Source organism: Petaurus breviceps, unplaced genomic scaffold (genome assembly GCF_028583685.1).
Source record: "Petaurus breviceps papuanus isolate PSGF00001 unplaced genomic scaffold, PetGlider_PUasm1.0 38, whole genome shotgun sequence".
Lineage (NCBI taxonomy): Eukaryota > Metazoa > Chordata > Mammalia > Diprotodontia > Petauridae > Petaurus > Petaurus breviceps.
Genome location: NW_027186304.1, coordinates 82,076,710 through 82,103,708, shown reverse-complemented (window position 1 = coordinate 82,103,708; position 26,999 = coordinate 82,076,710). Strand labels below are relative to the sequence as shown.

Genomic DNA, 26,999 nt, shown 5'->3' with positions numbered 1-26,999 from the left:
GCCTGAGAATCTCATTCTGCATTCTTGGTTCATTAACTCTCTGCCCAAAGGGGGGAGGTCGATTTCCCCAGGAATCTCTTGGAAGTCACTATTGATTCAGTGTTACTGAGTCCAACAGTACAGAGAGGAGAATGAGACTACAAAGACTAGATTTCATCTGCATTGGGAACTCTTAAACAAGAAACTCCCCCTGCTGATAAAGATTGATACCCGCTCCAACTTAGAGTCTTAATAGACTAAATGTCTTGTCTGGGGTCACAGAGCCAGTACATTGTCGCTTTTTATGGCACAATAATGGTACATTCGTGTCAAAATTTGTTTACCTTTTCACCCAAATCATAAGTACTATTTTGTTTCCAGTTCTTCACTACCACAAAAAATGCTGCAATAGTTCTTGTACATATAGGTCAAGAGTTCAAAAGAAGAAAATGGTAATTGTTGGAGGGGTTGTGAGGGAATCTGCTCATAATGCACTGCACTATTTAACAATTCTGGATAGTCATTTGGAACTGTGCCACTTCCTTACTTTTCTTTCAAAGATCCTAACAGCTGTTCTTTCTACTGTCACCACCTGTTTCCAAATGGGATTTCTCTTCCCCCTAATCCTTTATAGAATAGAATGCAACTTATAACTTTTCCTCTAATTTCCCAATCCTGAAGGAAGCATATAGTCAATTTGAGGCTTTCTACAGGTATTTGGGGGGTTTTTTGTTTGTTTTTGATTGAAATTATAAGGAAACATCTGTAATAGGGTTCCTCTTTTTATGGGGGACAGGGAATCTCTCTCACTGTATACAGATGCTAAAGTGAGGTCTTTGGATACAAAAAAAGTATTTAGTATTAGTCATCAGTATTTCACTTCTAAAAAATGTACCTGACTCAACCTCTCCTGAGGCTCTGGGCAGAATAGCAGGATGAGACCAAGCATGGGAGGAAGGTGATAGAGTTGGAATGGGGAAGCATAGGGCAGGACATTAAGTCTGTAATGATGTGTGCTGGGGCTGCAGAAAGAGCAGCGATGTTGAAAGAAATGGGGACTCCATTCCTTGTTCACCTATTCAGTGCTTACTGCTTATTCAGCCACCTCAGACCCTGTCATAAATCTGTATAAAACTGGGACAGAAATCTCAGGCTTCTACAAGTGAGCTGAGAGAGAAGGGAAAACAAAGCAGGGATTCCCAAATTGGGGAAGGCAGGATTTTGAAAAGTTCTAATAGCCACCAATCCAATGAAGTAAATTAATGGTTACTTAGTAACTGTATAGAGGACTTAACTTATCTGCATTTTGTGAGGGGGGGGGGGAAATAGAAACCAGAATCTTAGCTACTATGCTTTTTAAATTTTGCATTGCTTGTTTCTAGTAAGTATCTTACACAAACATTCACTTCCATGAAAGGCTTTTCTGTGGAACCCTGCTAAGTCCCTTTTACAGAATAATCTTCAAGCTGGAAGGGACCTCAGAAGTCCACCTAGTGTAGCTCACATCTAAACAAGAATTCCCTCTACCTGCTCAACAATTGGGCCTATAGCCTTTACTGGGAGACAGTGACATCACCTCTCTAGGTGGTCATTCTGTTTTTGACAACTCTTGACTGTTGAAATTTTTCTATCAAGCAAAAACTGGTCAGTTTACAACTTCCTCCTGTCCTGTGGAGCCAAACAGAAAAGTGTATTTCCTCTTTCAAAGGAAAGCCTTTCAAATACTTGAAAATAGCTGTCTTGTGCTCCCTCAGATTTCTATTCTTTAGGCTATTAATCTACAATTCCTTTATCTGAACTTCATGTCTTAAATGACTTCACTATTCAAGTCACCCTCCTCTGGACACTCTGCATTTTAACATTTTTCCTAGGATTTGGCACCAAAAAATGAACACAGTATTTTAAATGCATTGTGTATTTTAAATGTGGACAGTAGCACTGTTTTCACCCACCCTAATCATGAATATCATGCCTCTCTCAAACAACCTAAAATTGCTATCATATTATAATGTCAGCTCACTTTGAACTTTTTCTCATATAAACCAGTGCCTATTTATCCTTCTTCCATATTGTACTTGTAAAGTTGATTTCTTGAACCCAAAATTAAGATTTTATATTTATCTTTATTAAATTTGATCTTATTACATTCCATCCTGTTTAGCTTTTCAAGATCTTTTTGGGACCTAACTCTTTTATCCAATGTGTTAGCTGTCTCTCCTAGCTTTGTGTCATCTGCCAGTTTGATAAGCATGCCATCATAGCCTTTGTTCAAGTCATTGGTAAAGATGACTTGTCTTGGACATGTATCACAAGCCCAAGATTATAATAATAAGAGTAAGCATTTACATAAAGCTTTAAGGTTTGCAGAGAACTTGACATATATGATTTCATTTCATCTTCACAACAACACTTGGAATTAGGAGCAATGAGGAAACAGAGGCAGACAGACTTGAAGCACTTTGCCCACACGTAGCTAATATTCAAAGCTAGGCCTTCTTGACTCCAAATCCTGCACCAGGCCACCACACTGCCTACAGATCCCTAGGACACTTCACTAGAGACCTTCTAAGCTGACTTTGAGTCAGTAATGACTTCTGGCCCACATCTCTCTTTGCCACAGGAATAGTATGAGACTTTGTTAAATACTTCTCTAAAATCTAAATAAACTGTATCTTCTAACCCTCACAAAAAAAAGAGTAAATGGTTCTAATTTGACATGACCTATTCTTGATGAAGTCATACTGAATTACTTCGATCCAAATACATTACAGAATTTTGCCAGGAATTGAAGTCAGGCTGATTGGTTTGTCATTTGCAGACTCCATTCTCTCGTTGTCCCTCTCTTTTTTTAAAATTTGGTACAAAATTGGACCTTCAGAATTATGGCATTCGTCCTGTTCTCCACCATCTTCACAGGTCCCTGGTAGTGACTTGCCAATAACACCTGTCAGTGAGTGCCTGGCAGTGTAATTCATCTGACCCTAGAGACTTAAAATTATTGAAAGCAATTAATTATTCTCTTACTACCTACCTCCCTATTTGGGGGACAATTTCTTGCTATTCTGGAATAGAGGGAAGATATTTTCTCTGAAAATAAGTTGTTTTTCATTACCACTTAAAATGTTACTTTTTTTAAACCAATTCATGCATTTTAACCTGCATACTACCTTATACTCACTTGTCTGTATTATTTTGCATCTTAATGCTATAGGAAAATCACACTCTTTTGAAACAAATTGGAAGGAAGGCTAATGTGAATTACAGAATATTATGAAGAAATGTCTTTATTGCCTTCCAAGGAACTCAAACTAGGCTAATGAGTTGGTGCTTAAACTGCCTATTTTAATAAATTGAACAGTTTGTTCTATTTATATAGAAATGGTACATCTGTGATTTAGGACGCTTGAAAATATTTTGTTCTCAAATAATTTAAACATCTTTCCTGCAGTCTATTGTGTAACCAATTAATTTGTTTTCTTTATTTAGAAATGGTCTATGAAACACAACAAATACCAAACTGCTTAGAACTATCCAGACTTCCAAATTAGTAAAGTTCAAATATGAGGTATTGCGTTATGAGTTATTTTAACAAATCTTACTCACTAAAAGGAAACATAATTTTACATTCTCATTATTCATTCTTCCATTCTATATTTATTGCTTTAATATGCACAAATACATTTTCACACATTTTACTTTAACATAATTCTTTTCTTTTAGATTATTCATTAAAATTTATTTTATTATAACTTTATAGCTGTCAGAAAGATTCATATCTCTTAGAACTATGATAGGTTGTTTCAGGACATCTAAAAGTCTTTTAAAATTGATTGAATCATTAAGTTCTTTTTATCTAAATGTTTTGTGTTTTATAAATTTATTTTCATTTAGGACATGGCCCAGTCATCAATGATGTTGAAGCTAAAATTCAAGAATACATTTCTCACAGAAAAGCACGGGAACGTCAAATCCTAAATTTTTTTCATGATAATATTGAAAAGTCATTTACTGAAAAGGAACTTTTAAAGTTTATTTACAAGGTAATTCAAGTTTATTATATGGTTTGTAGAACTCCAAAATTGTAGCCAAAATTTCATTACTGTTATATCATTGGCAGAGTATATAGTGATAGTAAGTCAATCATACACAGTCACACCTCTCTTACTAGAAATCACAACTTTTAATAACCTCAGCCATCCAGAATCCAGCCTTTAATTGGTGATTAAGAGGAAAAAGGCCTCTGCACACAAAAACACCTGTCATGAAGCCAGGAACAATAAATGCCTACATAGTTTACTTCCTGAAAAAAATCTGATTGGCTTAAGTCAATGATATCACATATAATTCTAACAGTCATCAAGTTTGCCAACCTACAGCAGATTAGAGGCTGCAAATTAGAAAAGAATCTAATAAAAACAAAGGCTCTAACAGCATCCAAAAGTGACTATTGGCAACTTGCTAGTGAAAGGAATAGTATAAAAGATCAGAATCCTATACGTATGTGTGTATTACTATATTGTAGCACTGTAATAATGATTGAAGATGATCATGATAAATATTATAATGTTGATCAAGAAGAGACTTGTGTTCATTATATTCTGAGAGATAAGGGAATAGGTAATGCATTTTAGACAGATTTTCATGGAGAATAGTTTTAATTGTTAATATTTTGATACTTCAAAGTAAACTTCAGTCACCTAAAAGATCTATTTCTATAGGATGTCTCATTATCCCCATGATATCAGGCAAATAAGATATTGTAGTTATCTCACAGTGTTTTTCTTGAGGAAATGTCATCACAGTCACTCCTTCCTATATAATAGCTAGACAGTTTGTCAAGATAGACAATATAGCTAGACAATCTGTCAAGCCTAAATAAAATGGTATTAGCAAGTAATCTTTTTTTTTAAGACTCAAATGCCAGAACACAAATACAGAATAGAGAAAAGAAACAAAAACATCATAAACTTAAATATTGGAACTTATATAAAAAGTTGGAAAGGAAAAAAAAAGCATGTCATATGTATAGCAGACTATAAGGATTCAGAATATTTAACAAATTTTCATTTCAAGAAAGCCTGTATGATAAATAATACTTGTTGTATTGAGAATTGTCTGTCTTTGCTTCCATGTGAGTTTCCTTTTGTTCTCTTCTGTGCACTTTTTTACTTTGTTCTTTTTTTCCCTCCCTCAACCCCCCCCCCAAGAAGGCCACAATAAAGTGTAGATATATTTCTCTGTAACTATAAATATATATACCACCCCCCAGAAGCCTACAATAAAATTTAGATGTGCTTCTCTATAGCTATAGATCTATACATATACACACACACACACACATACACATACACATACACATATATAGATATATATTTTCCCAAACCTATTCTACTCCTGACCTTTGTTTTTATGTATGTGCATATCACTACTAGCAAGTAATATAAGGGGAGGAAAAGAACTTATCACAAAGAAATTAACTTAATGGATTGAGGTAGAAGTATTAAAGACCAACTTAAGTCAAAAAGAGAAATATTGGGAGCTTACCCCTCCCACCACCACCAATAATATTTATCAATTAAATTTTAAAAAATAATATAATCCATTCAAACTAGGCTAAAGATATAGGAGGAAGGGAGTGTGAATATATTTACAAAAATGAGGTTATTTTTAAATGGGAATATTTTGGTTTGGTTGTTCACAAAAACCAATAATTAAAAATTTATAGAATCAAAAAGTTGGATGAGGCTTTTCAGTACCATCTAGTGAGTCCAGTGCAGTCCACGGCTGAAAAACAACTGCTTCTATGATGTCATCTTTACTTGAAAATCTTCAGCAAGAGTAAACCCATTACTACTCAGAGCAGCCTATTATAATTTTTTAAAGTTTTTCCTCAAATCATTTTTTTTATCCACTGCAACTTAGACCAATCACTTCCTGATTCTGTCCGTTGGGCTTGTGAAATCCATTGCTTCTTCCAACATAAAATAGCTAAAGACATACCATTTTATTTCTTCTCCAAACTAAATAACCTTAGATCCCTCAATTAGCATCCTCCACATAGCTTGATCTCTAGTTCCCTCAGCACCTTGTCCACCTTCCTCTAGCTATGCTCTGACTTGTCAATGTCATTCCTAAAATGTGGAGACTAGAAATGAATACAGTAGTCTCACCAGGGCAGAGTAGGATAAGACTATCACTTTATTCAGGGAAACTTTGCCTCTCAAGGGTTAATTTGGGAGCAGCAATGTCACAGCGAGACCTCATAGATTCACTTGGTAGTACAACAAAAAAAGGAAAAACCTCAGACTTTTTTCACAAGAAATATTGCCTAGTCATATATATCCCCAATCTTATGTTTGAGCTTTAAAAAATTAATTTGTAATATTTCAGATGTATCCCTGTTTCTTATGAGAATCAGCTCATTGTTGCCTGTCAAGATCTTTATCTGGATCTTGACTCAGCTGGGAGCCCAGACTCTCATCAACTATAAATTAGGCAAATATACCATCTATACGTTCATCCAAGGCATTGACAAAAAATCTTGGGAAAGCTCAGATCCTTGGGGAACTACAGAAGAGACCTCCCACCAAATTAACAGTTTATCCACTGACTTCTCTTTGAGTCCAATCATTAAACCATCTTCCTAACTGTACTATCATTGAACATAGCTTTTTTCCTTTTTTCTCACCATAGCATGAGACTGCCAATACTTGGCTGAAATCTAGATAAACTGTATCTGCAGCATTCTCTTGATCTATTATTACAGAGCCTGGCATCTGGTAGGCACTTAATAATTGCTTATTGGTTGACTGGTCTACCATCTTGGTAACCTCATTAAAAAAAGGAAATGAATCATTCTGGCATGACCTGTTCTTGATGAAGCCATGCTGGTTTTTGGATGGTCTGTTCTCTCAAGTGCTTAATTTAGTCATTGGTACTAAATGAAATGTTTAGGAAGATTGTTAGCTCTTAAACCAATACCACTTTCAGTATAATTCACAAGTTTTTCTAAGGTGCTTCAAATGCTAGGCAGCAGTATACTATCATTTAGTCTGCTTCATACATTGCAACTCACTAAAAGCAGCCTCTTAAACCATTTAACATAGATCTTATTGATATATTTGGGAATGCTTTAGGAAATAATTATGGGAAAGGACTGTCATTTGATCATAAATAGTAATATATTGCCCAAGTGGTATACTGGTAACAAAGAAATAATGAGACATATTCTAAGTTAATAAAGAGGGACACTGAAGAAATTAATCTTAATATTCAGTTTTCAATATGTACATATATTTGGAAGCTTGAGCACATGCATAAAATGTAAATCTGAAAAATTCAACATTTTTGTGTCTTAACATTTAATGTGTCTACTGCCATTTGTTGATTTGGCTAAGAAAAGTAATATAGTAATAATTATAAATAAATATAATAAAAAGTAATATACATTTATTATTTAATGGATATAAATAGCTTGACCCCAGACTAACAAATACAAATTCTTCCTATGAATTATACTTTCATGGTTTTTCATAACCATTAAAAATTTTTACAACACAATAATTTCATTACAGTAAAAATCAAAGGAGAAATCAGTTTTTCAGCATACTGAAATTGTATCATATTAACTACTATTGAACATATATTCTTATTGTAAAGAGTGGAGTTTTTATTATAACAGTATTTATTATAAGGAGACATGTATTTAACTCAATAAATTTTGCTAATAATAACTTCCACACATCAAAATTTGAATACTTATCTTTACTATAAGCTCCTCTGTTTGATGGGAAAATCATTTTTCCCATTAAATTCATTTAAAATGTAGACTAAATTTTAGAATAGTTGATTTGAAAAGAAATTTACAAACTATAACGAGAAACATTTCCCTCTACTGTGTACCGAGCACTGTGCTAAGAGCTAGAACCCTGCCCACAAGTAGCTTATAATACAGCACGGGGATAAGATACCCATCAACACCGAGAGCTATCATCAATAATTTTGCATTAAATGCATTACAGAGTTACAAAGCAAAATTCTATTTGAGATTTGAGTGAGAAAATCATTACCAACAACATGTGATGGGCATTTGAGTTGGACTTAAAATGAAGGGGAAGGAATTCAGCAGATGAATTAAAAACATTCTAAGCATTGAAAAAAACTGGGAAAATGTAATGCATGTTTGTTGGGCAGTGTATTTTCATTTGCATGGATTGTACATTTAAAAATAATTACTTTTAGAAATCTTTCTTTTTCTGTTATTCAAATGAAACCTCCTTTGTGACAACCACCAAAATAACACACATTTTAGAATAATGAAGTTGAAAAATATTTATACAAAAGGCATTTTATGTATCAGAATACTTAATGAAATGAGAGAGAAATTTTAAAATGAAATTATTGCACATTTTTATTTTCATGGCACTGCTTTTTCCTCTCTTTTGACCTGTTTGACCACTTCTATTTCCATACTGTCTTCCCTAATAACTGTGAATTCCTTTAGAGCATAGAATTTTTTTGCTTGTTTATTTTGTTGTGTTGTGTTGTTTTGGTTTTTTTTTTCCTTTCTTGTTATCCCCTTAGCATAGAACCTGGCATATAGTAATTGCCTAATAAATGTTGGTTGACTGCCTGTAAAACTTGATGTTTAAAATGTAGATTTTCAGTCAAGAAGTAAGTGTGCCCACCACTGCCAAACATACCCTCATTCATCTTAGAGATAAAAGAAACTGAGAACCCAGGAAGTTAAGTGATTTAGCCCAGGGCACACAGACTTTCACAGGAGGAATTTCCCATCTAATTTTTCTCCTAATTTCTTTAGGAGAAAAACGGTCAATTTATAATATGCAACATACTTTAATATCATGACAGTCATGGCCACTTTCTCCATTCAGGTCATCCAAAAGGCATTTTTGGTATACATTGAACAGCCATTAATCACCCCCAACCCTAGTACTTGTGGTTCGTTATTTAGGTTCTGATGGCTTAGACTGAGTGTAAATAGCATTTGTTTTCTGACCAGAAACTCCTGAGTCTTTCTCCCAGATTGATAGTTTTATGACAGTAAATTGTCTCAATTCTTACCTAGCCCTCAGTCATTGAATGGGCATTGTCTCAGACAAACCAGGACCTGGGAAAGACTTTAATTTAGAAAGGCCAGGATCACCCACCGAATCCTGGGCCATTGCCAGGCTTGACTTTTTGTCCTGCCACTGATCTCCAGGGACTGTGGAGGAGAGCAAAGCTGACAACTTTGTGTAGCTCAACCTCACTTAGATCTAATTCTCAGGCAAGTCAAGGCACCATCTTTGTGATGTTGTTGGTCCTCTTGAATGAACAATGACAGTCGTACACATAGTGTTTATACAACAGTACGAGTCTAGGTTGCTGCAGTCATTTATGTAAGTTCATAGAAGTTTATCTGATAGATGCAACAACAAAGATAACTTTGTTCAATCTTTTTATTAGTAATATCAAGTAAACCACAAAACAAGGAGAAGTATACTGGTCATAGATGTATGCCACTGTAATTAGAGGATGTGCTGAAGAGTCCAAAGGAAGTAGCATTTCCTTATAAATGAGTATCTCCAGATTTTATTTTACTGATGCCATCATAGTGATTAAATCCAGATCTAGAACACTGCAGAGTCATAAGCTACATACACATTCAAGGGGGCATCCTAATAATACATACATGAAAAACCAAGTAGAGGAAGAATGCCTTTTGTGCAGACTATACTGTATATTTGGGTGGACCATGGAGGTGATCCTTCAGTACATATATCTTGGACAGATATTGCATATGGACAATGACCTGGGCCAAGAATTCTATAAACAAGCTAAATTGCACTGATAAAACTGTGCATAACTTTGAATGACCCCAAATTTCTACATGGAACAAAAGTTTATTTTTTAAATAATATTCTTCCAGGGATACTATATGTCTATGTGAATCATCTCTGAAAAATCTAGATTGCAGGTCACCTAAAAGGCAATGGAGAGACAACTGAACATAAAAAGTGTCATAAAAGATATATAATCAGAAAAGGAGGGCCCAGTCATGTATGAAAATCAGAAGTTAAACAATGGCCAGCTTGAATGCCATTCTGGTTACTTGTCCTTCAAAAAGTGACATCACAGGCTGATGTCACTTGTGAGTGAATTGAATTTAAGTCAGGCAGAGCCACCTAAAATCATCAACCTCACTCTCTTTTCCAGAGTCACTGAAGTTCAGTGGCAAGACAAAAGTCAAAATGGCTGGAGATGGCCTAGGGATGCAATGAATGACCTTGGTGTTTGGTGTCTTCCATGTCTGACCAAGCTCTAAGGGCTCCACAACTATTGGAATAAATTGTTCTCATCTGCCAATTCCACTGGGGCAAGTCTTCACATTGCTTGGGGTAGATATTCCCCTAACTCACCAGCTGTCAACCTGGTTTATCCCATCTGCCAAGATGGTTTTACTAGGGTGTGGCCTACACATGCTACAGCTTATTGGAGTCACAGGTGAGAGTTAAGTGACAGGTGGACACTCAGAGTAGATGAGCAGCCCTGAAAAGGGCTCAGCAAACCCTCCCAACAAAGGTTCTCATCCTCCCAAAACACCCCATACATATTCTGGTATTTTTGTAATGTTAGAAAACCTAAAGGAAAATTCTAGTACATTGAGTAGACAGTATGGAGAAAATGGAGAACTCTTATACAAGAATTGTACAGGATAAGAAAGAGTGATTAGGGGTTGCAATCTGCATGCCTAGAGGAAGTGCTTATACTTAAGATTAATGAAATTACTGATCCATTGAAGTACTATTGCAAACAAAATAAATCCTACTTTTAGGCTTCTCAGTTCCTTCCAAGTTCACCTAGGTGGATAAATTAATTTTTCTCTTTTATTAATTTATTATCTTGCCATTTCTATAAAATACCAGCATGTTCTCTTCTGTTCCTCTAATCTCTCCTTGTGGTATGTCAGTATTTGTGAATGTGTTTCTGTGACCCCATGCCTTCTCCCTTTTATCCTACCACCCCTTTCTCTGATTTTATTCTTGAGTCACTTCTTTTTCCTGTAGCTTAGGGGGCAGTGGGGGAGGGGAGCCCCTAATAGGGAAAACATTAATATTTTCATTTATTCACCTATGTGCTAGGAATTGTGGTAGATGCTAAGCAAATATATCCTAACTGACTTTGTTAACAGTTAGATGGTTCTTATTAAATTAAATTTTGTAATTTAATAATAAAAATTAAATAATAAATAAAATATCATTAAATTTAAAATATTAGATCCTATCCAAAAATGTAAGTGTAAAATTTGAGTCTCAGATGCTTATTAAGTATAAAAGTATATGCAAAGATATTTTCATGTATAAATTAGAACATAGGATGACCTATAATATGATCTACTACTCAAAAACAATCCTTTAGGGATTTCAGTATGTCAGCCTAAAACAGAAAGTTTAACAACGTAAAATACTTTCATGTCACTGTAGTTAATAATGTGAAGTACTTTCATGATCACTGTAGTATCATCTCTACATAAAACTTTTCTCTAAATCACATTATTCCTAAGAGGTTCTATAAAATATACCTAAAGAGTTTTGAGAAGTAATATTTTTGTACCATTTTTGTTTCCTATTAGAATATTCCTGAGAATTTACATAGAGCAGCTAGTATTAACCTCTCCCTTCATTTGAACAAATTAGAAAAAGATGGAAAACTGTGTAAGTATTCACTAAAAGTGTAATTCTACTGTTTTTAAAAATATTCTGTCAGTATTTCCACAGTTCTTTATCACTTTGCTCATGTAGAAAAAATAAAGTTAATTCACCCAACCCAATTCTTTCTGAAATGCAACTTCTAATCCATTGTATGTCAGAGGCATGGATGGTAGAACTGGCCAGTTGCAGAGACTCAGGAAATCCTAGGGGGGGAGAGAGACACAGAGGGAGACTGAGAATGTGTCTGTGTGAGTGTGTGTATGTGTGTGTGTGTGTGTGTGTGTGTGTGTGTTTGAGGGAAACAGTCTTACAAAGACTCAAAGCCATTCTTACTGATTTTTTGAGACAATTAGGCTGTATAGAGCCCTGGGCCTGGAGTCAGGAACGCTTGAGTTTAAATACAGACTTAGACACTTAGTAGCTGTGTGACCTTTGGCAAGTCATTCTGCCTCAGTTTCCTCAACTGTAAAATAGAAATAATAATAGCACCCTCCTCTCAGGGTTGTTAAGAGGATCAGATTAGATATTTGTAAAGTACTTAGCACAAAGTAAGCACTATGTAATGTTAAGTTGTTATTACTGACCGTGTTACATTAGAAGACCAGATCAGTCACAGAAGGATAACTTCAGTTATTAATCTATCCTAGGCCATAGAGGGCATGTTTTTTGAAAATGATTGGGAGCAAGCCTTAGTTACCCAGGGAATAATGAAATGGTTACTCTGGTATTTATTTGCTAAAAATGAAATCAATCTTTATGGAATCTCTGAAAGACTGCTTACTAATCTGAAAGATTACTTTGTGATTCTTCATGAATTGCAAAGTCTTAAAACACTTTCTAGAGAAGTCTCAGTATTATCTATATCTACAAAATGATGCAAGTTTTCATGTGAGGACAAGGCATATTTATTTTGTAAATAACACATCTTTAAGTTAGTTTAATAAATTTCTCTTCCCTTTTGTCTTTTCTCAGCATGCACATTGACTCCTGAAAAGAAATGGAAAGCCAATCTCTAGTTTTGTGCTAGTGAATAAAGAATAAATCATTTAAAGCCTTTACTGAAGAAGAATATTGAAAAAGAAACCACAGATAATTAGCATCACATCTGTTCCTTTATCAAAAATATAAGAATTCCACAATCTATATTTAGAGTATGCACTGTAATTATAATTCATCTAACTTGTTGTTATTTTCAAGACTTTATGAAAATAGATTATAATGATTTTGTGAGTTCTTAACAGACTAATTAAAACTTCTGTACTTTAAAATGGATAAAATCAGCTTATTTTAAACAATCTGCTTTGAAGTTGTCCATGTGATCTAGTTGTCAGTAACCAAATATTTTTGCTCAGTTTCTCTAAAATAGCACTACATCTTTAATCCTTCCTACTTCTTAAACTCCATTTGTTAACACTTATGTCTATATGATCTATGTGTTCTAATGCATTTATTATTTTTATTATCTTTTAGTAAAAGATTCAAGATAACAGGCCCTTATCTCCAAAGAACTCAGTCAAGATATATTTCCTATCTTTGAGGCAGCGAGGTGGTATAGTGGATAGAGCACTGGGCCTGGAGTCAGGGTCAAATCTAACCTCAGACACTTACTAGCTATATGACCTTTGGAAAGTCACTTAGCCTCTGCCTCAGATTTAGCAACCGCAAAATGAATATAGTAACAGCACCTATCTTGCAGGGTTGTTGTTAGGATAAAATGACATAATATTTTATTGTAATTATTTACTATAGGAAAGAGATAGGATATTCACAAATATGTTATGAGGTAGAATATTATAACTGCATAATCCATTTGTTATTGGAGTCCTAATCCCTGATGAGAAATCCAGATACAATTTGGGAGGCATCTCTCATAATATCCCTAGTTCACTATCCAGCTTGTATTTACGCACAAACACAAATTAGCTCATATCCCTACCCAAAGCTTCCCTAGGAGAAATATCATTACATCTCTCACTATTCTCCTCAAAAGGATACCAGTCCCCTTTATTTTTTGAGGCATTTTGGGTTAAGTGACTTGCCCAAGGTCATAAAACTAGTAAGCATCTGAGGTCATACTGGAATTCAGGTCCTCCTGACTACAAAGCCAGTGCTGTATCAACTGTGCCACCTAGCAAGCATTCTAATAAGACATCACACATGGAGTAAATTTAAATTAATCCAACAAGAACACAAAGTGGGCTCCTAACCAAGTTCCCTGACTATTAGAAAGTCTCTCTTCCCTTTTCCAAAAGGGATCCTCTTCTCTGATACATTCCAATTTCCCTCTGAATCTATACAGTTCACATGACTGAAATAGGACTGAATTGCTCATGAGTGCACTTAGTTCTCTGTCAAAATGAACTATAGTACCTTTCAAAAGCAAGGTCCATGGGTTTCTACTCCTCCCTGGTATTTGTGACTCTGCCTTTTTGCTCTTTGGTACGTCTTTCCCTATTGAGCATCTCTTCCCAGTACTTGTAAGGGCAAGGTCTAAATGTTTGTTTCTTCTTCTTGTGGTTATGTTAACTACTTTCTCATCTGTCTAGCACTACCACCATGGTTGAAATGGTTCCTCATAGAGACTACAAGAAGATGCAGGTACTGTGTGCCCAGCATCTCTATGTCTTACCATGGACCACATGTTCCCTCATATCAACAAGCAGGTACCTTCTTGGCATAGCCCCAGAGTATCCCCTGTGAACAATACAGGAAGAGTTAACCTGCATATCTGCTACAAATGGTATAAGAAGCAGAAGAATCACCAAAAAAAGTTTCATGAAGGAAGCAACCTTTGAGAGAGCTTTAAAGGATAATCAGGACTCTAACTGGCAAAGATTGAGTGGTAGAGCAGATGATTACTCCACAGGGAGGAAGGGTTGTGAACAAAGACAAAGATGGGAAAATGTTAGGTATGTCTACAGAAAATCCGCTTTAGAACACAAGGTGAATGAAGGGAGTAATGATGATCTAAATTTTTTTTTAATTTTTTTCTAACTAAAATGCCTGCTGTAATTACCTTTCATAAAACCAAATTGCTCACTAATAATGGAATTTTTGGTTTTCCCTCCACCAGGATACTAGATTAACTTACTTTTAATCACTATTACATAGAAGTTTTGAAATATAAGTATCTTGTTTATGTTAAGAATATCTCTACCAATGACTTTTAAAACCAGATTTCTTTTTCGACTATATAGACAAAATAGGTTTTAACAATTAAGTCACTCGGTAGACACAATTGAGTTTTGAAAATCTGCCAGTGGTAGAATGGAATCCATGGCCAAATATGGCCCAGGACTGAAAGGTCCCTACCCCATAGCTAGCACAGAAAAAAGTAGAAAAGAATCATCCTCTTCTTCCCGAATCCTGGGTTCTTTCAAGGCTCATAACCCTTGAACATACCAATACAAAGCAATAGCTTATAGCTATGATAATTCAGAATCACAGAATTTGAGTTGCAAACAACCTCAGTAGCTAGCTAGTCCAAGGCAGAGATTGACCCTGACCAAAGTCCAAAGTCAGAAAAGAGGTTAGAACAAAAAAAGAATCCCACCATAAAAAACTAATGTGGTGACAGACATTCAAAACACAAACAGAAAAGAAGCACTCCAAAGTATCTACGGGTAAAACCTCAACGAAAAACAACTTAGGTACTTCTACCCCTCCTACCACTGCCACTATTACTACTACTGCTTTCCAGAATGGCTGAACCAATCCACCATTTCATCAACAGTGGATCTATGTGCCTGTTTTTCCATAAAACCTTCAACATTTGTAATTTCCTTCCTTTTGAGGGGGGCTAATTTTGCCAATCTAACAGGTAGGATGTGGAACTTTAGAGCTGCTTGAACTTCGATTTCTCTGTTATTGCTTTAGAGCATTTGTTTTTCATATGGCTATTTACAGATTGGATTCCTTTCTATATGCATTTCCTTAGACTATCAATAGACTACAACAACTACTACTACTACCATTACTATTACAAATACTACTACTATTATTATACTCTGGAAATTTTTTAAAAAGAGAGAAAGGATGTACAAAAATAGCAGCTCTTTTTTGTTGTAACAAAGAACTGGAAACTAAAGGGTTACCCATGAATTGAGGAATGGCTGAACAATTAGGGTGTATGAATTAATGCTACTATGCATTAAGAAATAATCATAGCAATAATAATAGCTCACATTTATATAGCACTTTGATGTTTTCAAAGAATTTTGCATATGTTAACTCATTTGATCCTTACAACAACTCTGTACCTGCAATAGGTGCCACTGTTTGCTTACAAATGAGGGAACTGAGGCATATAGAGGTTAGATGACTTGCCCAGGACCATATAACTAATAAGTATCTGAAGCTGGATCTAAATTTAGGTCTTCCTGTCTTCGTGAGAAATATTCTGGCCAATTCTACCTAGCTGCCTATGGCAAGAATTTTCAGTGTCCTTGCTAGCCATTGCACAAATCAGTCAGTACAGGTTACAAACAGTTCGACTGTAGTTTATCCATTCAGGAATGTGACAAAAGGTGATGGATGTATGTGTTGTGCAATTCCAGAGATCACACACACAAGCAGTTTTGAGTAAGATTAGGTAGGATATGTAAACTGGAAAAGGTATATTTTTAGTAAAAGAAAAAGAATGCTTAAACTTTTTTTTAAAAAAAGATCTTATTACAACTATTCACAATAGAATAAAGAAAATAATATCTTCTTATCAGTTAATTAACATGTTAAGCTTCTACAATGTGTTTTATTAGATAGAATAAAGAGAAGTGCATGAGTTATTGGAATTATTCAAACTCTTATAAAAGTTTTCTTTTGTAACTGTGAAGTGACTGGGGGAAGAGAGGTACTGAAGGTAACATTCAGTACATTTAGTGTCACTCAGAAAAAGAAATATAATAACAGCAAATATAGCACAAAATGGAGTGAGTTATATTCTCCCCAAAATCCACTTTCAACATGCCTAATGATGAAGGGATAATTTTGATGATCAAGGGGCTCAAATGATGAAGGTTTTGGAGAAACCTGGGAAGACTTGTATGAACTGATGCAAAGTGACATCAGGAGAACAATTTATATAATAACAATATTGTAAAAAACAGACAGCTTTGGAAGCCATAAAAACTCTGATCAATACAATGTTCAACTATGATTCCAGAGGACCAACGATAAGCAATTGGTGTTACTCACCTGTTGACTGATAGGTGGACTTAGGGTGAAGAATGAGATCACATACACACATGCATATGACAGAGAGAGAAAGCTAACCCAGTTGCACAGATCACCCACTGACTTCTTCATTTTCCCATTTAATGTATGAATAGATTCTTCTGACAAAAGTAAGGTTAACTGGGCCTAATCTTGGTAATACTTGTCTTTTTTAATTTTATTTATTTCTAGTTTTGAACATTCACTTCTACAAGATTTTGAATTCTAAATTTTCTCTCCCTCCACCCCCCCCCACAAGATTTCATGCAATCTGATAAAGGCTATACATGTACAATCATATTAAATATATTTCCACATTAGTCATGTAAAGAAGAATTAGAACCAAAGGAAAAAAAAACACAAGAAAGAAGAAATTAAAAAAAAAAGAAAATAGTATGCTTCAATCTGCATTCAGACTCTTTCTCTGGATGTGGATAGCATTTTCCATCAATCCTTTTTTTAATATTAGGAGTAAAATACTCCCTTACTACATTTAACATTAGCCTCAATGCCTCTACACAGGTGATCCCCATGTGCAGAGTGTGCTCTTCGCTCAATTCTACATCTTGGATTCCTAGCTTTCCTCTTTTTTTTCTTTTTCTTTTTTTTTTTTTTTTGGTCTTTTTGGAGGAGGGAAGGCAGGGCAATTGGGGTTGTGACTTGCCCAAGGTCACACAGCTAGTAAGTGTTCCATGTCTGAGGCTGGATTTGAACTCAGGTCCTTCTGATTCCAAGGCTGGTGCTATACTCACTGCGCCCACCTAGCTGCCCTGCTAGCTTTCTTCAAGACACAATTTGCATACCACCTCAACTTATATGTGCTACATCATTTCAGGTGCATCTTTTAACAGGCTTTTCTCCGCCCAAAAAAACTTATACACTCTTGAAATTCCTTTGCCTTCTTTTTGGATTTGTTGTATTTACTCCATCTGTCCCAGAGCCTGCATCTCTATCACTCCAAGCCAACAGAACTTCCAAGATAGTAGATAATGTCTGAGCCCAGCAATAATCTATTGTTGCTTAGATTCAAACAATTCAGGAACTTGCAGAATGCATGCCAAGGGACAGCAATCAGACTTTATCCTAAATCAGACCACTTTAGGACCATCAAAAGCTTGCAGATCCCCAGCCTAAGATGTACTGGAATAACACAATGCTTAATAAGCAAAAAAATTAGTCACAGAAGCCCAGACCTTCCCTCTAGAAGTTCAGCAGAGGCTGGCCTTAATCAAATCCAAAGTCAGAAAGTTGGCTGGAAGAATGATAAACAAAAAAAGAATATCCCCATTAAAAAAAAAAAACTTATGCTGACAGGGACACTCAAGACACAAAAGCAGAAGAGAATGATTCCAAAATATCTGCAAGCAAAGCCTCAAAGGAAAACACAGCTTGGATATAAATTCAACTAGAATTACTGAAAGAAGTGAAGCAAGAGTTTAAAATGTTTTCATCAATTAAATCATAATGCTAAAGGCGAAAATCAGAAAAGCAAAAGTACTATGAAAGAAAGATCTGGAAAGGGAATTAACAGTTTGGCATAAGAGGTATAAAACCTTGCACAAGCAACAAACTCCAAAAGTTAGAATGTAACAGACAGAAGCAAGTAACAATATGAGGCAACAAGAAATATTAAAACAAAGTCAAAAGACTTTTGAAAATTTAAAAAGAAGAAAATGTAAGACTACAAAAGCAATTGACCTGGAAAACAGATCAAGGAAATAAAAATTTTAAAGTATTGGACTACATATAAACATCATGACCAAAACAAGAGCCTAGACTTCATAATTCAGGAAATTTTCAAAGAAAACTTCCTAGCCTCTTAGAACCAGATGGAAAAATAGAAATCCACCAGTCACCTCCTTAAAGAAACTCTCAGGGGGCAGCTAGGTGGTGCAGTGAATAGAGCACCAGCCCTAGAGTCAGGAGGACCTGAGCTCAAATCCAGCCTCAGACACTTAACACAAAACTAGCTGTGTGACCTTAGGTAAGTCACCTAACCCCAACTGCCCTACCTTCCCCCTCCAAAAAGCAAAAAGAAAAATCTAAAAAAAAAAAAAACCCAGGAACTCCCAAATGAAAACTTCCAGGAACCTCCTAATCAAACTCCAAAGTTTCCAAGTCAAAGAAAAAAAATACTGCAAGTAACAAGATAACAAGAAAGAAGAATTTAAGTCCTGGTGAGCCACTCAGGATCACATACAATTTAGCATTCACCATATAAAGCAGAAGAGAACTTGGAATATCATAGTCAAGAAAGCAAAGGATATAGACTTACAGCCAAGAATAATTTATACAACAAAATTGAATATAATCCTAAAGAGGGAAAAAAATGGATCTTTAATGAAATAGAGAAATTTCAAATATTCCTGAAGAAAAAAACAGCTTTGCAAAAACTTGAAGGGGTAAAACAAACATAAAAAGGTAAACACCAACAAAAAGGTCTGAATAAGATAAAGTGTTTATATCCAGCTGTACTGATTTTATATTTCTTTGAATTCTCTAAGCTTCTTTAGGTCAAAAACTGTCTTTCTTTTTTGTATGTCTATCCCTAAGCACTTAACACAGTATCCGGCACAAAACAGGTACTTAATAGATGTTTATTGATTATTGATAATGGAGAGATATGCTCTCATCATCAGGGGTCACTGAGGAAGTCTAAATATATTGAAGCCCTGGGAATATTTCTGTTATGTCTTAATGACCTTAAAAGATGAATGGAAAGAGAAAGGAAGAGGAATACATTAGGGGGAGAAGGGAAAGAAAGTTTAAGGAAAATTATCTCACATAGCGTGCAAAAAGTAGACATAGATACAAAAAGGAAGTGGAAGAGAAGCAATTGACACTTGAGACTTACCCTCATCTAAAGTGGTGACAGGAAGAACACACACACCCCATACACAAAGTGGGCTTAAAAAAATACATTTTATTCAACAGGGAAATGAGAGAAGGGAGAAGAGAGAATTAGTGGGAGAGAAGTTAAATGGAGGGTCTTAAGCAGTCTTAAGCCAAATAAACTCTAAGATGTACTCTTTTTAAAGTAGCAGAGAATGTGAATCTGAAGGGTTATCCATATATCATGGAATGGCTGAACAAATTATGATATATAAGTTTGCTATAATATATATAAATATATTGTGCTAGAATATATATTATATGTGTATATAATATTTGTGTGCTATAATATATAAATATATTGTGCTATAATATATGTGTATATATAATATATATGTGCTATAAGAAATAATGGAGGAAATGGTTTAGAACAACCTGGGAAAACTTGTATGAATTGATTCAAGGTGAAGTGAACAGAACCAAGAAAACAATTTATACAGTGACATGAATATGGTAAAGATTAATCACTTTGAAAGAATTAAGAACCAATTAATGTAATCACCAACCCCAATTCCAGAGAACTGATAATGAAAAATGTCACATACCTTCATATAGAGAGGTTAAGAATTCAGAGTGCAGTTGAGATGAGATGTATTTTTTTGGACACTGGCCAATGTGAAAATTTGTTTTGCTTGACTAAAAAGATTTGTATCAACAGTTTTATTTTTCTTTCTCCTTAATCAGGGATGGGGTGAGGGGTTGAGGTGAAGAGAAAAGGCGGATTTTTTCCCATTAAAAATGTACATATATGTATACCTATATGTACATACATACATATCTACTAGAAGCAAGGCACTATGCTAGAATTTTGGGAATACAAAGACAAAATCCTAGCATCTCTTGAGCTCCAATTATGTATCTCCACTGTGTTTTAGATGTATTTAATTGGGTATTCATTCCAGTGAGATCTTAACCTCAACATTCCAAAACAGGATTCATTATCTCTTCCCTTAAACCAATGCCTCTTCTGAATTTCCCATTTGTCAAAGTCCCTCTTTTTCTTCCAGTCATCAAGGTTTACACCCTTAACTCCTCACTCTTTCTCAGCCCACATAGACAATGAGTTGATGAATCTTGTTGATCCTACACTTTTTACAATTATCCTTTTTTTGCCACTCACACCATCACCACCCTAGTTCCAGCATTGGATGGTTCTCATAGTTCCTAATTGATCTCCTTGCCTCATTTCTTCTCTCTCTCCAATCTTTCCTCTACACCAAATAATCTATCTTCTACACTTCTACTACTGCCAAACTAATAATCTTTAAGCACAGATCCAACCACATCACACATGTTAATGGAGTAGCCACTCAATCAGCTGAAGTAATTTCCCTATTACCTTAGGATTAAATCCAAACTTCTGTGTTCAGCACTTCAAGCCTGCATGTGCTCAGAGAGTCTCTAATGGTGTATTCCCTTGTTAAGACTAGGGAACCTGGGGTGGCTAGGTGGTGCAGTGAATAGAGCACCAGCCCTGGAGTCAGGAAGACCCGGAGTTAAAATCCAGCCTCAGACACTTAACACAAAACTAGCCGTGTGACCTTGGTCAAGTCACTTAACCCCAAATGCCCCTCCAAAAAAGCAAAACAAAACTAGGGAGCCTACCCCCAGGAAAATCATGATAATATGTAATGAAAATGTTTTAGAGATAATGTAGGCATGTGTAGTTATTCTATAACTGGTTCTGGTCAGCTATGTAGTTCATAATGAGAAACTCTTTGATTGGCTATAAAGGCATTCAAAAAGGACATGCTTGGGTTCTTTACCTGCCTTCATGTTTATTCTTTTCTGTTTTAGGTGAAAGGATTGGAGCATCCAATCTTGTGAGTTTTAAAGGTCAAGAGAATAAGTATCTGAATGAGATCTGAGATCTGAATAGATCTGGCATCCCAGCAAAGACTTTTATAGCCTGATGCCTGTGACTCTTGTCACTTGGCCTCTGCACCCAAGGAGTCTTCCATTCACTACATGGTTAGCCAACCAGATCCAGTTGCAGAATGTTAACACGTGCTCCATAGTCTCTCCAAGGTACTTCTTCTATTACAGGTTATAATGACTCTCTCAGAAGCAGGCTCCCTTGCCCCCTCCATATGTAGTAAGCCCTTCAGAGGTATCTGATACAGGTGCCAACCCCCATTGCTTCATATATTACTGCCCCCTTCACACATACCACAGTCCTGACAAACTGATCTTATTGCTATTCCTCCATATCACTTTAAACAGATTTTCCTCAATAAATGAAATATATAGGACTTCTCCTTACCTCTTTGAATCCCTACTTTCCTCTAAAGCTCAGCTCAAGATCTTATTAAGCCTTTCCTGATTCCCTCCCACACTGGCCAACCTCCCACAACAAATTACTTTGTATTTATTTTGTATACACTTATATTCCTATAGGTTCTCTTCCCAAATAGAATGTAATCTCCTATTCATCACCCCTAGGGAACAGATAACCAAATTGTGATACATGAACATAATATAATATTATTGTACCATATGAAACAGTGAATATGAAGAATTCAGAGAAGCATGAAAAGACCTGTATGAAGTAGAGCAGAATAAAACAGATAGATCCAGAAAAACAATATATACAACTACAATAATATAAATGTAAAAGAGAAAAAACAAAACAAAACTGAACATTATGTAGCTATAATGATCAAGTCTATCCACAAGGAGGTGAGAATATGATGGAATATTACTGTGCAGTAAGAAATTATAAATATGAATAATTTAAGAGACATAAGAAGTCAAAAGAAGTGATGCAAAGTAAAGAAAGAAAAACCAGGATATATATGTGTGTGCGTGTGTGTGTTATGCACACACATTTGTGTGTATGTCTATGTATATATAGGTGTGTGTGTGTATAACAATGTAGGAAAAATCAGTAACAAAATCAAAACAATGCTGTGTAATTATAGTGACCAAGTTTGACCCTGTCCTCTATCCATTCTTTACAGAAGTGGGGATTATGGTTGTGGAATACTACATTTGACTAGTATTATTTATATATATTTGACTACATGTTAGATTTGACTAATGCACAGATCAGTTTAGCTGAATAGTTTTTTTAAAAAAAATTTGTCATAATGGTTGGCTCTCTGGGTGAGGGAGGAGGGACAACAAAGATGATGCAGAAACAAAAGACCAATAAACATTAATTTTTAAAAGAAAAATATGGTCCCTAGGGCTAGCTGTTATAAAGCATTCATCTAGATAAGCTGTTATTCATAACTGCAAAGCAGTTCTAATTTGTATTCTACTATTTCTTGTCCTCAAACCCCATCCCCCTTACTACCATTATTTTTGTACTTAGTACATGACCGTTTTCAAAACTTTCTTAAAGCACTTTGAAGGCAAAGTTTTAAATAAGTTCAATAATCAAATATTTCACTACTTTAAGCAAATATAATTTCATTACTGTGGTTGCTCTCTTTACCACCCCCTCTCTATGACTCCATAAATAGCCATACAGTCATATAGAGTTTTTATAACCAAATTATTAATTATTTTACTAACATAGTGATGAGGTTCTCTAAACTCAGTTAGATTGTGGTTCTTAGATGACAAAAAATTAGTCTACCAGTAGATCCATACTCAAAACTTTTACCAAAACAAAGAGTTGGAGGAGACCCTAGAGGCCAACCCATACATGAACAAGGATTTCTCTACAATATGACACCATAAATTGCCATTGAGCTTTTAAAGGCTAAGAGGCAACCAACTAACTTCTAGGTAGCCCATTTTATTTTTAGATAGCTCTAATTATCAGGAAAGTTTTCTGTAACATGAACTGATATCAGCCTCCCTAAATCTTCTATTATTACTCCCAGTTTTGGGGCAAAGCAAATAACAAGAGTAATCACATCCACAAATATTTCAAAATAGCTATTATGTCCCTACCTAAGTATTCTATTCTCCAGGCTAACTATCCCCAGATCCTTCAACTAATGTTTGTATGGTATTGAGAGAAATTATTATTTCTCCCACATACTAATAATCAATTATTGAATTAGGAACAGGATTTTTTCAGAAGTCTCTAAGTAGTCCAGTCTCTGAAGTACATAGTTAATAAAGACATTGCATTAACTTTCTCCTCAATCTTGTGCAGACCCCACAGCAACCTGACAAGGAATTTAATCTAAGGTGAGGAAACCCATTGTGCTCTGCACAGATATGGGTGGAGATAAATTCTTTGATTAGATTGCCCAAGCAATATGTTAGCACTATTTATAAAATTATTAGTTATCCAGAAATTACGTCTCTTGAACTTTTTAAATGTCACTGTATGATTTTGAGACCTTTCACTATCCTGGTTGCCCCCAAGTCTCAAGTTGAGAATCAGACACATATAATCATAGGTTTAGATCTGGAAGGGATCTTAGATATCATTCAATCATAAGATCAAGATTTAAGACCTTAGAGGTCATCTAATTCAATCCTCTAAATTTATAAGATGAAAAATTGAGTCCCAGAGAGAGTAAATGTCCAGTCTGATACATGATAAATGGCAGAACCAGGAATGATTAAATACAGGCTCTTTGGACTCTTCCCACTGTACACTATGGATGTTCTTGACACTTCTGAGCTTATCAAATAATTCACTTCAGTTTATCAGTTTCTAAAATGTAGTGTCCCCAAACTGAACCCAATATACAAGATGTTTTCTGAAGAGAGCAGAATACAATAGGACTATCACCTGACAGGTGCTGGACATTATCTCTTTATGCAGCCTAAGATTGCTAGATCTGAGAAGCAGTACGATTTCTGACTCCTGCCTTAGAGTCAGAAAAACCTAGGTTCAGGTGCTACCACTGATACATAATAGCTATGATCATGGCAAGACATTTAATCTCTCAGTGTCCCCAAACAGCCTCCTAAAATTTCAAGTTACAGACGAATAGGTGATCTGCATTGGTGTCAGGAATTTTCAAATCAGGAGTCTCCTACATGGCGTAGAGGGGACAGTAATGATGAGGTGCCATGGTCATATAGTGTTATAGGCAATTCTCTGTTATAGGTACAACCACAGCCCTGTCACTGCAGAGAACTGGATAGCTTTCTCCTTTCTTTGAGGAAGCTGGGTGGCACATTGCTGGATTCATTAGGAAGAACCAAGTTTGAAACCAGTCTCAGATATTTATTAGGTACGGGAACCTAGGCATACTACTTAACATCTCTGAGCCTTAGTTTCTTCATCCTTACTATAAGGAAATTATATTTGATGGTCTCTACAATCCCTTCTAGCTCTAAATGTTTGATTCTATGAAATCCCAAGGATGGGCCCCAAAATAAAAATAAAAACCACTATTGATTCTCATGATAGTCTGCTAAAACCCTCAGATCTTTTTTCAGATGCACTGCTGCCTAGTCACTTCTCCATGATCTCACACCTGTGCAGCTAACTTTTTGTAGCCAAGTCCAAAGACATTTCCTTATTAAATTATATCTTTTTAGACTCAGATCTTTTTGGATCCAGACTGCCATCCAGCCTATTAGCTATTTCTCCTAGCTGTGTGTCATCTACAAATCTTGACAAATATACTATGTAGACCTGTTTGCAAGTCATTAATAATACAAGTCATTTTTCGCTTAGTAGTGATGAGGTACAGGCTCTAGGAAACCCCTTGAACTCTGATTGAATCTTTCCACTAGATGAGGCATTTGCCTGAGGCCACAAGCCTTTCATTATAGCTGAGCCCAAATCTCTGTTACTAGCCTAGCTCTCCACAATCCAGCTACTGCCCACCCTTGATCCTCCCAAAATATCTCTACCCAAATCTGTTACCCTAAAGCTAGCCTAGCCGTCCATTTTCTGTCATCCCTAGGTAGCCTCCAGCTATTTCCCACCATTAATCTTTCCTTACTGGAGTCTGACCTCATTTGACTCCTCCTGAAGACCTTCCCCAAACTCCTCCTCTACACGACATTCAACTTCTCCTAGATCCCTCCTACAATCTTTCTGTATATAAGATCCATCTTGACTCCATGAAGGGGACGAGAATTAACTAGCACAGACTCACTCTGCATCAGATTATTCTGACCGCTTGTCCAATACAAGTATCACAGATACTTAGGCTCCTTAAGAGTCTACCCATTCTGGGTAATAAACTTTGCTTTACTTTGGCCAAGAAAAGACTTGCATCGAATTCATTTGGCAGGACCCATGTTGGTATTTTGGGGTCCTGAGAACCCCTAAACCTTAAACCTTAACAGTAGGACATTTTAAAGCTTTTGCTTTGTAGCAGGGCTTTCAAGAACCCTTTACATCTATGCTACTATAAAGGCACCAAAGAAAGTAATGAATAGATCAGGACCTAGTTTGTTCCTGTTTCTCCTATGAGCTAAAGGGCCAAGACCATAACTTAAGCATCTAGCCCTCACACAAATAGTAACATTTCATTTATCTAAAAACCATACAATTTTACCCTCCAAACAACACAAGCCCCAATTATGAAGAAAGTCTCAGAACATTTATAACTAAGACTTTTCATCCCCAGAGACCATTAGAGAATTTCACATGTATGTATGCAATGATCTGCCTGTACTGCATTCTTCTCACTTTCAAGTCTAGAGCCAGGTTTAAAGCTCTCAGGCACAATGCTTCCCTCCTTAAACAATCCTGTTCCCAGCTAGAGGGAATTTAAGAAGCCCTGGGCTAGTAATGCTTTGGGTGACCTTTGTTGCTCATCCCAATCTGACCATTTTCAATTAACTGAGCTCTTACCTTGCTCTATATAATCAAATAAACCACCTCATAGCCATTCCAGTAATTAAGGGCCTGATTTATGTCTCTATGACTGACTCCCTGGCTTTAGTACCCAGTTCTTCCAGGGCTAGGGTCCTGATTCCTAGAGGAATCTAGTTCTTCCAAGGGCTGAAATCTTGCCCTTAAACCTCTGCTACCAGGCTTCTGTAACAATGACCACCAGGGTGGCTAGGTGGTGCAGTGAATAGAGCACCAGCCCTGGAGTCAGGAGGACCTGAATTCAAATCCTGCCTCAGGCACTTAACACAAAACTCTGTGTGACCTTGGGCAAGTCACTTAACCCCAATCACTCTACCCTCCCCTCTCCAAAAAGCAAAATAGTAATTAAAAAAAAAAAAAACCAATGACTACCAGCCTGTCAGGATCCAGCCAGGCCGGATAAAAACTGTGAATGGAGCCTCCAGTTCTGCCCCATCCCTCCCCAAGGATCCAAT

The 26,999-nt window shown here is 35.9% G+C and overlaps 1 protein-coding gene across 1 annotated transcript in view; it reads left to right on the top strand.

The window, feature by feature from the left end:
- Positions 1-12,988, top strand: part of LACTB2 (lactamase beta 2) — a 38,799-nt gene extending 25,811 nt beyond the window's left edge. The window contains exons 5-7 of the mRNA XM_069100109.1: positions 3,871-4,019; positions 11,615-11,696; positions 12,666-12,988. Of these exons, the coding sequence (XP_068956210.1) occupies positions 3,871-4,019; positions 11,615-11,696; positions 12,666-12,709 (275 nt within the window). The 3' untranslated portion in view covers positions 12,710-12,988. The remainder of the gene's footprint in view (positions 1-3,870; positions 4,020-11,614; positions 11,697-12,665) is intronic.
- The last annotated feature ends 14,011 nt before the right edge of the window (positions 12,989-26,999 follow it).